The sequence below is a fragment of the Laccaria bicolor genome, genomic scaffold (genome assembly GCF_000143565.1).
Source record: "Laccaria bicolor S238N-H82 LACBIscaffold_29 genomic scaffold, whole genome shotgun sequence".
NCBI lineage: Eukaryota > Fungi > Basidiomycota > Agaricomycetes > Agaricales > Hydnangiaceae > Laccaria > Laccaria bicolor.
Window position 1 is genome coordinate 109,530 of NW_001889900.1, and position 12,273 is coordinate 121,802.

The 12,273-nt window shown below is 47.7% G+C and overlaps 3 protein-coding genes across 3 annotated transcripts; 2 read left to right on the forward strand and 1 right to left on the reverse strand.

Moving 5' to 3' along the window:
- Positions 1 to 1,193: 1,193 nt before the first annotated feature.
- On the reverse strand, positions 1,194 to 2,985 carry LACBIDRAFT_304737 (uncharacterized protein; the record flags this gene model as incomplete). Its single annotated transcript, XM_001885088.1, has 3 exons — positions 1,194 to 2,596; positions 2,740 to 2,761; positions 2,818 to 2,985. 3 exons carry the CDS (start codon positions 2,983 to 2,985, stop codon positions 1,194 to 1,196), a joined length of 1,593 nt encoding a protein of 530 aa, XP_001885123.1.
- Positions 2,984 to 3,523, forward strand: LACBIDRAFT_330714 (uncharacterized protein; the record flags this gene model as incomplete). The annotated part of the gene is made up of 1 exon (XM_001885001.1): positions 2,984 to 3,523. The coding sequence occupies one exon, from the start codon at positions 2,984 to 2,986 to the stop codon at positions 3,521 to 3,523; it is 540 nt and encodes a 179-aa protein (XP_001885036.1).
- A 1,249-nt stretch (positions 3,524 to 4,772) lies between these two features.
- Positions 4,773 to 5,095, forward strand: LACBIDRAFT_304739 (uncharacterized protein; the record flags this gene model as incomplete). Its single annotated transcript, XM_001885002.1, has 2 exons — positions 4,773 to 4,943; positions 4,997 to 5,095. 2 exons carry the CDS (start codon positions 4,773 to 4,775, stop codon positions 5,093 to 5,095), a joined length of 270 nt encoding a protein of 89 aa, XP_001885037.1.
- Between the last annotated feature and the right edge of the window lie 7,178 nt (positions 5,096 to 12,273).

Consider the following 12,273-nt stretch of genomic DNA (forward strand, 5'->3'; position numbering starts at 1 on the left):
TGATGAGAGGGATACACCCTGCAAGTTTCCTCGGTTAGTAGTGTTCGAAAGTCCGGTTAGGTCCGGTTATTGGGTGCCCAGGGGCTCTAACCGAGACCGAGACCGGTTAGCCTTTGTCCCGAAACCTAAAATAACCTAACCGGACCGCAACTAACCAGTTATGGTCGGTTATTTGCAGTTACTAACCGGTTAGGACCGAAAAATAAAGAATCGGTTATAACAAGGCAAATATGCTCATATGTATCTTGATAGATATTATTTCTGCATATTCTAGCTTTAAAACGAGCCCAAGAACGCTAAAATCGGTGAAGAATTGACATATTTATGCAATTATCCTTGAAAGTCTACACATTTGAGTGATATTTTAGAGATTTGACCGTAACTTAGTCAAATTTTAAGCGTTTTTGACGTTCTAAAGTGCGTTTTGAAGGTGTATAATAGGGCTGGTTATAACCGGTTATAACCGGTTATTTAACGGTTAGTTAACCGCAAAATAACCGGTTATTCCATTTTCAAAATCAACTAACCCTAACTGCGGTTAGGTTAGTGTTGCGGTTAGGTCCGGTTATTTTCCGGTTATTTTCCGGTTAACTAACCTAACTTTCAAACACTATCGGTTAGAGAAGGGTTACAAACTTGGCCCGAGGAGTGCCCGACCAGGCAAAGTCAAATGCCGAGCTGCCTCGGCTGTTATCCAAGCCACTGTCAAACCAGCTCAAGCAACCAATCTGAGGTCGGACACAACCAAAGCTTCGAATAGCTTTGATTTCACTAAGTCAAGTGGTGTCAACGCAAAATGACCAGTCCCTTCAAAACAAAAGGAGTCAGAGGCCGGTCCCAGTCAGCAACCATCTATTGATGTCCCCACCAAGCCAAAACCAAAACCTTGTCCTATCATGAAAGGCAAGGTTTCTACAGGGGAACTCGGTATAGTAACCCAAGAACGGTCGAAAAAGATTGCTGAAGAAAGTGTTCGTTCCACCCGGTCCAAGAAAGTTTCATTCGTCAGTTAAACCTATCATGTTTAATGATGTTAGTCATTCATGCCCGGGTGCGAAATACATAGCATGTTCAATGATGTTAGTCTGTGTCCGGTTTCAGCAGTGTCACTTCGTAGTTCATCATGTTTTCCTATCATGAAAGGCAAGGGTTGAAAAGGTGTTCATTTGACTAATTGAGCCGGGAGGCTTGTCTTACGACCAATTAAATGTGAGCACTATCTGGCAGCGGGTATCTTCAACGTCCATTGCTGCAACCAGATCACGGTCTGAATCGATTTGTTCACGCAACCGGTCTTTCTCCCTCCTCAAGGTGGCCAAAACATACCGATAATGGCTCGTTGTCGCTATGCTGTCAGGCAGGGATCTGAGCGCCTCCTGGTGAATTTCGCTATGACGAACCAGGTCCATACGATCCATCTCAGTAAACTCATCTCCCCTCGTCAACAATTTATCAAAGGCGGCCTGCAAATTCCTAATCGAAGGGTCGGATGAAGCCTCAGGGTCCATAGCTCTTTCCCACACTTTGCCAATTGCCTGAACGACCTCGGCTACCACGCCCGTGCGATCACCAATGCTGTCATCAGACACAACCTTGATATTGTACTTGCGACATAAACCCCTTGCACGTGGGGAGTTTGGATCCAAGTCCAACAATTCGGTCGAAGGTGGTGGGCGTGGTGTTGTCCTCTCTTGAGTGTAGACGAAGACAGGAGCCAGGCCGAAAACGAAGGCATCGCCTGGCTGAGTTGGCAGAATGGCAGCTCCTCCTTGGCCCTGGAGTCGTAATTTGGCCTCTTGTGATTTCGTCAGATACTTCCGTGATCCCAGAGTACTATTGGACCTTGAGGCGCCAGGGGAAGACATGCCTGGTTTGTCAGAGGCAGGAGCTGGAGCAGACGTGCCAGGTGTTTGAAAATCAATGGAAGGCTGAACAGCCGAGGCCGGGGTAAATGAACGATGGACTTGAAAATCGAAAGGGGATCCTTTATTAGCCGAGGCTGGTGCAGGGTTGTTAGGCTTTTGGAAATCGAAAATGGATGGCTGACGAGCCGAGGACGGGGGAACAGGCGGCACATTCGTTGAAGTGTCCACTTGCTGAAAATCAAAAATCGATGCCTGACGAGCCGAGGCTGGTGCAGGGATGTCAGGCTTTTGGAAATCGAAAATGGATGCCTGACGAGCCGAGGACGGGGGAACAGGCGGCACATTCGTTGAAGTGCCCACTTGCTGAAAATCAAAAATCGATGCCTGACGAGCCAAGGCTGGTGGAGATCTGCCAGGCTTCTGGAAATCGAAAATCGATGGCTGATGAGCCGAGGACGGGGAAACAGGTGGCACATTCGTTGAAGTGCCCACGTGCTGAAAATCGAACATTGATGCTTGATGAGCCGAGGTCAGGAGGTCTTTACCATCCCCCACGTAATCCATATGGACTCCACTGGACTCCACTGGACTCCAGTGGATTCCAGTGGCCCTCTTACCAGGCCAGATTGGCTGGCAGAATGCCCAGTCCACTGGAGTCCAGTCCAGTCCAGTCCACTGGACTCCCACTGGACTGCCAGCCACTTTCCTGAGTCCAGTCCCAGTCCAGTGGACTATGAGTCCAGTCAGAGTCCAGTGGAGTCCAGTGGATTCCAGTCATTCCAGTATATTATTATTATTATATATGAATACTTCTAAAAAAGCGAAAATAGAGTATACATTTTAATGATCAATGAAAGGAAAGGTTATAATTTACATGTAGTGTGGGTCAGTGATAGCTGCAATAAGGATTTATGATTTTGTTCAGTCTGCGGGGTGAGGTCACGTGACTTACTTGAGGGCGTGCCATATCGTCACGTCTCCTGTTTGCGGCATGGTCACACCATTCCCTTCCACCACCACCACCTCTATCACTGCCCACGCCAACGCCGCCCACATCAACGCCGCCCACATCAACGCCGCCCACATCAACGCCGCCCACGCCAACGCCGCCCACGCCCATGCCCACGCCAACGTGGAAGGACAGGCCAAGAACGAGGGACGGCGCCCATGACGTGTCAACGTCATGGGCCAAGGGTATGTCTGCCCCACCACCCCAATGCCCCGTACTCACCACGACAGGCGCCAGCGGCACGCAACAACAAAAACAACACACGAGGAGGCCAACGACACACAAGAACGACGACACGAAGACAACAACACACGACGACGACGACACGCGAGGACGACGACACGCCAGGACGACGATATGCGAGGACAACGACGACGCGCGAGGACGACAACACACGACGACGACGACGACTACACGCCGGGACGACGACACACGACCACGACCACGACCACGACACGCGACCGCGATGACGACGACACGCGACGACGACGACACACGACGACAACGACGACTACATGCTGGGACAACGACACGCAACGACGACGACTACACGCCGGGACAACGACACGCGACGACGACGACGAACGAGCAACGACGAAAACGCCGCCCCCACCACACCCGAAAAACGACGAGCGCCCGCCAGCGCTGAACGGCGACGAGGCCCCTCCACTCCCTCCCCCCTTCACTCTCTCCCCCTTTCCCCCCTCCCCCTTTCCTTGCTCCTCTCTCCCCCCCTCCCTTTCCTTCCCCCTTCCTTGCTCCCTCCCCCTCCTATTCATTCCTCTCTTCCCCCTCCTATTCATTCCTCTCTTTCCCCTCCCTTTCCCTTTCCCTTCCCCCTCCCTCCCCCCTCTGTAACATAGAATCTATGTAAATTTAATTAATTTAATTAATAAATACACTTCAATTTTATTTTTTGTTTTGAAGTCTAAGTTCAGGAATTCTGGATTAACTTAGGTCTGTGGCAGTCCAGTCCAGTCCAGTTTTGTGTTGGGAGAGTCCAGTGGAGTCCAGTCCAGTCCAGTTTTGTGATTTGCAGTCCAGTCCAGTCCAGTCCAGTCCAGTTTTGTGCTTGCAGTCCAGTGGAGTCCAGTTTTGTGCTGGGAGTCCAGTGGAGTCCAGTTTTGTGATTGGCAGTCCAGTCCAGTCCAGTCCAGTGGAATCCAGTGGAGTCCATGTGGATTATGTGGGGGATGGTAAAGTATTGCGAGGTCAGGGCAAAAGCTGAAGTACCGACTTTCTTAAACTCGAAAATGGATTGGTGAGCTGAGGCTGGGGTGAATGGGTTGGAACTTAGAGCAGGGGTAGGTTCTTTGAAATCGAAAATGGATCTGTGAGGAGCCGAGGATGGGACGTCCACTTCCATCACTAGTTCAGATTCTTGGCTCTGTCCTATCGGCCACCCAGAATTTAGGTTTGGCTAGTTTTCTGTCACTGACTGGAACTCACCACTTGGTTGAAGAGGGGGTAGAGCCTCGGCCGTTCCTAAGATATGGTTAGAACTGCTCAGCCGACAAGAGTACATAAAACTTACCATCCTTCATTTCTTGGTCTTTCATCACAGCTTCTGTTTATCTACATTAAGTAGACAATCCTTGGTGTGGAGTAGGGACAATACCTGGATTTGTTAAAGACATATCAGTCAGAGAGTAGATAGCTTTTCCTGGGATTGCACTGTGTGGTTGGTGATGAAGACGCATTGCTTTTCAACGGTGGGAAAGCATGCCACTGCAGATCGGCCATGGAACATTCTGCGGATCTCGGTTGAACATTGTACGGATCTCGGTTGAAGTAACGCCACCACGTGACCGCGTTTACAACTTCGTAATTTCACATTCACCATTGTCCCATTCCGACGCGCACATTCACCACCCTCGATCATCCCATTCCCACTTACCATGTCCACTGCTGAACTTGCTCAAGCCGCTCAACAGGCCCATACCCTCACTCCCGGGTTCTTGGAGGATGTTAGGGTGGCCACCTCCACGCTTTTGAACTTTTACAACTGTCACAGGGAAGGTCTTCTGGCCCACCAATGGACGGTGGAAGAGGATGCATACGGGAAAGCTGTGAGTGACTAACAATGATTTGTTGACTGAAATTGGATCTCTTTCTCCTACAGGAACGATTTGTATGTTTGCTCATCGACAAGAATATGTGGTATAACGCGGCCCAGTGGCTCAACCACCCTTGGATTTTGGCGTACACGGAAATGGCCTGAGCGGGACCATCGGTTGATTGGACCAAAATGTTCTCGATCCCACAACCCACCACCCCTACCTTCTTTATGGAAGGTTATGCCGGTCCCTCTCCCCCTTTACCTCCATCTTCGACCGATTCATTGCTCCCAGTCACAGTCCCAACTCCCCCATTGCCGGTACCGACAGCTTCATCATCGCTCCCGGCCCCAACAAAACCAACACGTCGGGCAAAATCAACCGATCCTGTGCCAGCGGCTGAAACGAAGACCAAGAGTAAGACAAAGTCTGGGCGAAGGAAACCCGAGGCCGGGTCCAGCGCCCAGCCACAATCAGAGGTGACTCCTAACGACACCGCTGCCCCAGTCCAAAGCAAAAAAAGAAAAGGGGACTCGATCGAAGCCAGGCCAAAGAAGACCAGAGTCGTGAGCGTGGAGTTCATCAACAGCAGCAGTGATGAGGAAACATTGAAGCCGAAGTCGGAGTCACTTCGACTGGTTGGTGGGGAAGCAAAGGCGGTTAAACCCAAGTCCCAGCCCCATTTCTCCCGCATGACACCCAGTGCCAGCTTCAGTCTCATCCGAAGGCCCAAGTTAGACCCCGACGCCGGTCCTCCCAAGACCGCCATGGCCGCTTTAAGGCAAGCCAAAACTGCCGAACGTCTTGCAAATCAGAATGCCGCGATTGCGAAAGGCAATTATCAGCTTGCGGATATCCCCTGTGAGGCCTGCAGCAAACGCCAAGATCGAGACATTGTTCCATGCACTATCCGTTCCCCCCCACAACAAGGATCCTGCTTCACCTGCAGTACGGGTAAGACGACCTGCACATATGCAGTAACCAAGAAAAAGGACACCGACAGTGAGGTCAAAGACGAGATCCAAAAGGGGTTGCAGGATCTTGAAATGGCCACAGTCTCCGGGGGAGATGCCCAAGTGAAGATCGTGAGGAAGAAAGTGAGGTCAAAGAAGCCGCAGGTGAAGAAGGTGAAGCCGGATGTCAAAGAGAAGGACAAGCAGGATGTCGAAATGGCCACAGTCGGGCATGATGTGGAGCATGCAATTGACGTGGACATGGAGGTTGGTCTGACAATGGGAAAGGGGAAGTTCAAGGGTGGTATCGACATAGAGATGGCTGAAGTCAAACATGAGGAAACCGAGGTCGGTGCCAGTCCAAAAGCCGACAAAGACGTGGGCCGGGTGACTCCCACCATAATCATTGAGCCACCCACACCACACACATTGGCAATTTTCAAGAGCACTGAGACCGAGGTCGGTACCAACACTGACAAAGGAAAGGGCTGGGAGATTGGGCCGCCAGCCAGTGAGATGGAGTGGATCGTGCCCGAGTTAGCAATGCGGCCAGGTAAAAAATTCATGAAACTCGTTATTCTTTGCTGACTTCGTTTATAGAATTGGGCTTGGCTGTCAATTATATGCAACAAAGCTTTACACCCCCACCTGTTGAGTGCACGTCCCGGCCAGAAGGTTCGCGTTCGGTATTGGACCATTGGGCAAAGATGGGCGCGTTGAGACCCACGCATATACCATCCAGACCCTTCTCCACAGTTTCTATGGACCTGATAACTGGATTACCGCCGTCTGGAGACCAAAAGTATACTGCAATACTGGTTATCATTGACAAACTTACCAAGTTTGCCATTAAAATTCCGATGCATACTACCTTGACACAAGAAGGATTTGCTAAGTTATTCATCGAGAGGGTCATTAATGTCTATGGTTTGCCTGAAATAATAATCTCGGACCGAGATAAACTTTGGGCCACCGTCTTCTGGAGATCCGTTGTCTCCAACTACAGTAGTGTCATGGCACTTTCGTCTGCGCATCATCCGCAAACGGATGGACAAACCAAATTCTCAATGCTACTATTGAACAAATGCTCCATGCTTATGTCTCCTCTGATCGGGAGAATTGGTCAAGCTGGCTTAGTGTTCTAACCTACTCGTATAACAGCAGCACACATATGTCCACTAAATACTCCCCTAACTTCCTACTTATGGGATATAATCCGAGAACATCAGTAAGCGCGATAGTTCCCGAAATTGACCCTGCTCATCCCCTTCCTTCCGAGTCAATCAGCTGAAGACTTTGTCGAAACACTGGAGATACATTGTAATTTCGCAAAGGACGCTATCGCCTTAGCTCAGGATTGACAAGCTAAAGCTTATGATAAAAAGAGGCGACCTGTCCAAGAATTGAAAGTCGGAGACTTCGCGTTAGTAAACCTGCATACCCTAGAGTTAGTTGACGTTGAAGGCACCAGCAAGAAGTTGGTACAGCGAATGATCAGACCTTTCGAAGTAGTTGAAAAGATCAATCCCATGGTCTATCGACTACAATTGCACTTCAGTCACCCACTGACAACTGACTGTTAGTCTTGCAAACTCCATGAATACTATGGGAGTAAATGTCAGGGTGTATATCTATAGTGTATATATTCTGGGCTTGTATATCTCCACTTTTACCTAAATATATTTTGTTGTCCAATGTCACACTAAATATATTTCCTCACTGGAATGGACTCCAAATATATTTCTTATGCCTGGACCCTGAATTGTGACTGTCACAATGTAGAAATATATTTCTTGTCTGGGATGGACTTGGGATATATTTTGCAGCTAGGGTTGACTAAGGATATATTTTTTCAGCCACAAGGGGTGTCTGGGGTCCTATATTTAAGAGAAAAACTTGGGATTTTTTTAATATAGGGGACAGGGGATTTACCTATTATTTTGTAGACAGAATACCCTCATTGGGATGTTTGTTGACAGATATTTACCAATGGGTTTGACCCATGTGTAGTATATGCATTGATGTGTGCACTATTTCCTAATTGGGAAAAGCATTACATTTTTTTCTGCCACACCTGATGTCAGGCACAGTGTGCATTTAGGTTGGGAACTGTTTCCCACGCTTTTTGGGCCAGAAGAATTAATGGCTAGCATGGTGTGGTCATTGTTAATGATGATGTGCGCACTATTTCCTAATTGGGCGACTTCCTAATTGGGAAAAGGGTTACACTTTTTTCTGACACACCTGATGTCAGGCACACTGCGCATTTGGGTGGGGAATTATTTCCCACACTTTGGTTTGTAGTGTCTGCTTTTTTCATTACAACACTTTGATGTATTAGAAAATTGTGTAGTGTCTGCTGTTTTCATTACAACACTTTGTAGTGTCCGCTTTATTGATTAGAAAATTGTGTAGTGCCCGCTTTTTTCATTACAACACTTTGTAGTGTCCGCTTTATTCATTATAAAATTGTGTAGTGTCCGCTTTTTTCATTACAACACTGTGTAGTGTCCGCTTTATTGATTAGAAAATTGTGTAGTGTCCGCTTTATTGATTAGAAAATTGTGTAGTGTCCGCTGTTTTCATTACAACACTTTGTAGTGTCCGCTTTATTGATTAGAAAATTGTGTAGTGCCCGCTTTTTTCATTACAACACTTTGTAGTGTCCGCTTTATTCATTATAAAATTGTGTAGTGTCCGCTTTTTTCATTACAACACTGTGTAGTGTCCGCTTTATTGATTAGAAAATTGTGTAGTGTCCGCTTTATTGATTAGAAAATTGTGTAGTGTCCGCTTTTTTCATTACAATTCTGTGTAGTATCCGCTTTTTTCATTACAATTCTGTGTAGTGTCCACTTTATTCATTACAAAATTGTGTAGTGTCCGCTTTTTTCATTAGAAAACTCTGCAGTATTCCCTTTTTTCATTAGAAATGTGTGCAGTGTCTGCTTTTTTCATTAGAAAACTGTGCAGTGTCCGCTTTTTCATTAGAAATCTGGGTAGTGTCCACTTTGTGCATTACAAAATTGTGTAGTGTTCGCTTTTTTCATTACAACACTATGTAGTGTCTGCTTTACTCATTACACAATTGTCTAGTGTCCGCTTTTTTCATTAGAAATGTGAGGACTTTACACTCCTCCACATATTCCGGTTGGACTCCAGATGGACTCCGGCGGACTCCAGATGGATTACTGCTGTTCATCCAGATTTTTTCTCTGGTGGCAACCCAGCCAAATGTTAGTCTAGGATCCACCTGGACTCCAACTGGAGTCCAGGTCCACCATTTGGACTGCATGGACTCCACCTCATAACACAGTCAACCAGCCAGACTCCATATGGAGTCCAGAAAGAGTTTACAATTTCTGTTTATTTATTATTGTTATTATTATTAGACCAGAAAAAAAGAATGCCATGACCGGGAATTGAACACTCAATCACTTGGGCAGCTGTAACTGCTGCAATAAACCACTACACCACGAAGGCTTTATTAGCTCTATAACTTTTACACATCATATACCCTCGCTCCTGGCACGTTCCGAAAGCACGTTGGCTTTGTTGCCGCGTCGTTGTCTTTTGTCTTCCCACCACCACCTTCCCACCATCTCCAACCTCGTTCGACACACCCAACCACCATACCTCGCCCAAACCAACCTCACAACAACAGCAACCCCACGCAACAACACCACACCCCAACAACAGCCCACAACCACCACCGAGGCTGATGACAAGCACCACCCACGACACGATGACGTGTCAACGACACGCGACGCCGACGACACGCGACAACAACGACACGACATGCAACAACAACAACAACGGCAACACGCAACCGCGACCGTGACAACGGCAACACGCAACGACAATGAATGGCCGCCCTGGGACGACAATACAACGCCCACGTGGGACGCGACGAGGGCCAAGCACCACCACTCCTCCCTCCCTCCATGACTCACCACCCCCTCCCATGCTGCTCACTACTCCCCCCCCCTTCCATTCCTCTCTCCCCACTCCATTCCTCTCTCTCCCCCCTCTCCCTTCTTTCCACTCTCCCTCCATTCCACTCTCCCTTCTCCCTTTCCCTCCCCCACCATTCCTCTGTCCCCATCCAATCCTCTCTACCCCCTCCCTCTATTCCTCTTTCCCTTCTCCCTTTCCATCCCCCCTCCATTCCTCTCTCCCTTCTCCCTTCCATTCCCTCCCCCCTCCATTCCTCTCTACCCCCTCCCTCCATTCCTCTTTCCCTTCTCCCTTTCCCTCCCCCCTCCATTCCTCTCTCCCTCTCCCTTCCTTTCTCTCCCCCTCCATTCCTCTCTACCCCCTCCCTCCATTCCTGATCACCACTCCCACCCCCCCCCACTCCTTTCCCCCTCTCTGTAACATAGAATGTAGTAAAATCAACTTATGTAGTTGCTAATACACTTCAATTTTCTTTGTCTCATGAAATCTAAGTACCTCAATTATCAACTTAAGGTCTAAGTCTGGTGGAGTCCAGACAGAGTATACAGACTCCAGATAGACTCCACCTGGATGATCCAGAAATATAGACATTTGGTTGTATGATAGTTGGACTCCAGATGGACTCTGGATATCCAGCTGGAGTCTGCCAGAGTCCATCTGGAGTCCAACTGGACCAGAGAAAAAATCTGGATGAACAGCAGTAATCCTATGTGGGGGAGTGTAAAGTACACCATCCCAAGTTTCTTGGGAAACCTCTTAATGACTATGCTCTTGCTGTTATGGATCCATCACTTGTCCTCATGCATGCGAGCTTTACATCAGTCTTTTACAATGCTGTGTTGACTCTTGAGGATCACTGGGACATCGTCATCAATAGCATTGAGAGAGGAGCAATCCCTAATGTCTATGATCTTGACTATTGCAGACCATTTTTAGATGTTTGAAACCCATTTTCCTTTTTATGTTCGACTTGATATTGACATGCATTGGACAGGCTTAAATCAAGCCAAATCCACACCACATGGCAGAGCTCTGGTCAATACAAAAAGGGACAGAGGGATGGTTGAAGTGGAACACAATGTCTTTTATGCTGAATCGATGACAAGGTTGATTTACTGACTCAGCCAAGGCAAGGTTGAGTAGTGTTTGAAAGTCCGGTCTGGTCTGGTCTTTTGACGCCCAGGGGCTTTAGCCATAACCGTAACCGGTCTACCTTTTTCCCAGAAGTCAAAAAGACCAGACTGGACCGAAAAAGACCGTGGTCTGCGGTCTTTTTGCGGTCTTTAGACTGGTTTCGGTCTGCACCAGTTTTAACCGGTCTTTAGTCTAATATTTTTAAAGTATGAATCGGTAAATTTATTAACATGTCTACTGGCTTTAAAACGAGCCCAAGAACATTAAATTCGGGTTGATCACAAAGAATTGACGCTTGCTGATTTGATTTCAACAGTTTTAGTGATGATGTGAGATTGCGAGTCATTTTTTCTGGGCCCCTTATAGAAATCTGCTTACTGAAGAAATGTTTGTGCATGCTTTGCACGCCTTCAACATGCTCGCTTCTTCACAAACTCCCACGTGCCCCCCTTTCAAGCCCTCAGGAATTGCCTCTGCAACACAATTCCGATGTTTCGGGACTATACGTCGCCGATGGTACATATGTTTAATCCCCCTGGGGTCAACTGGCATACCATCAATGATATTTTTGCAGAATTCAAAAAAAAAAAGCCAACAATTCGCTGTTCAAGCACACATCTCCCGTTTGTCCACTTCGGTAAATGAATGATGCTGACAGGTGAAATGCAGTTTACGCATGGCATTTACAGCGTGTATCTTCTATAAGAAACCTCACGCGCGGCGCAGACATTCTCACTTTCCTCATAACCAGTTCTTCCTCCTTCGCCTTCGTCCCAACGATGGATAATCCCAATCAACAGAATAGCGAACATACCACTAACAATTGTCAGTATTCCATCTACTTGCCATACCCTTCGTTCAGGAGCTAAATTATCGATCAGAGGATGACAAGCCTCACAACCCCGGCCTCGTGGCTGGCGTAGACCCGAATTTCAAGACCTCATCTGATAACCCACGCATGCCATGCGGCCATAAGTTGAACGGTAGAAACCTTATCGTCTGTATTGATGGGATGTCGAACCAGTTTGGAGAGAAGGTGAGTGTCAGGTTGGCGAATATCCGTCCAGGGTATCGACACTTTCAACGATCAGAACACAAACGTAATCGAATTGTACAACCTCATATTGAAGAAGGTTGGAGATAACCAAAGGACGTGGTACAATAGTGGGATCGGCACTTACGCCCGCCCATTGTGGAAGTCGCTCAATTTCTACAAAAAGGTTCTTTATCACAAGATTGACTTAGCAATTGCATGGTAGGTCATGGCACTACTTTGCCAATTCTGCAGTAATCTTCCC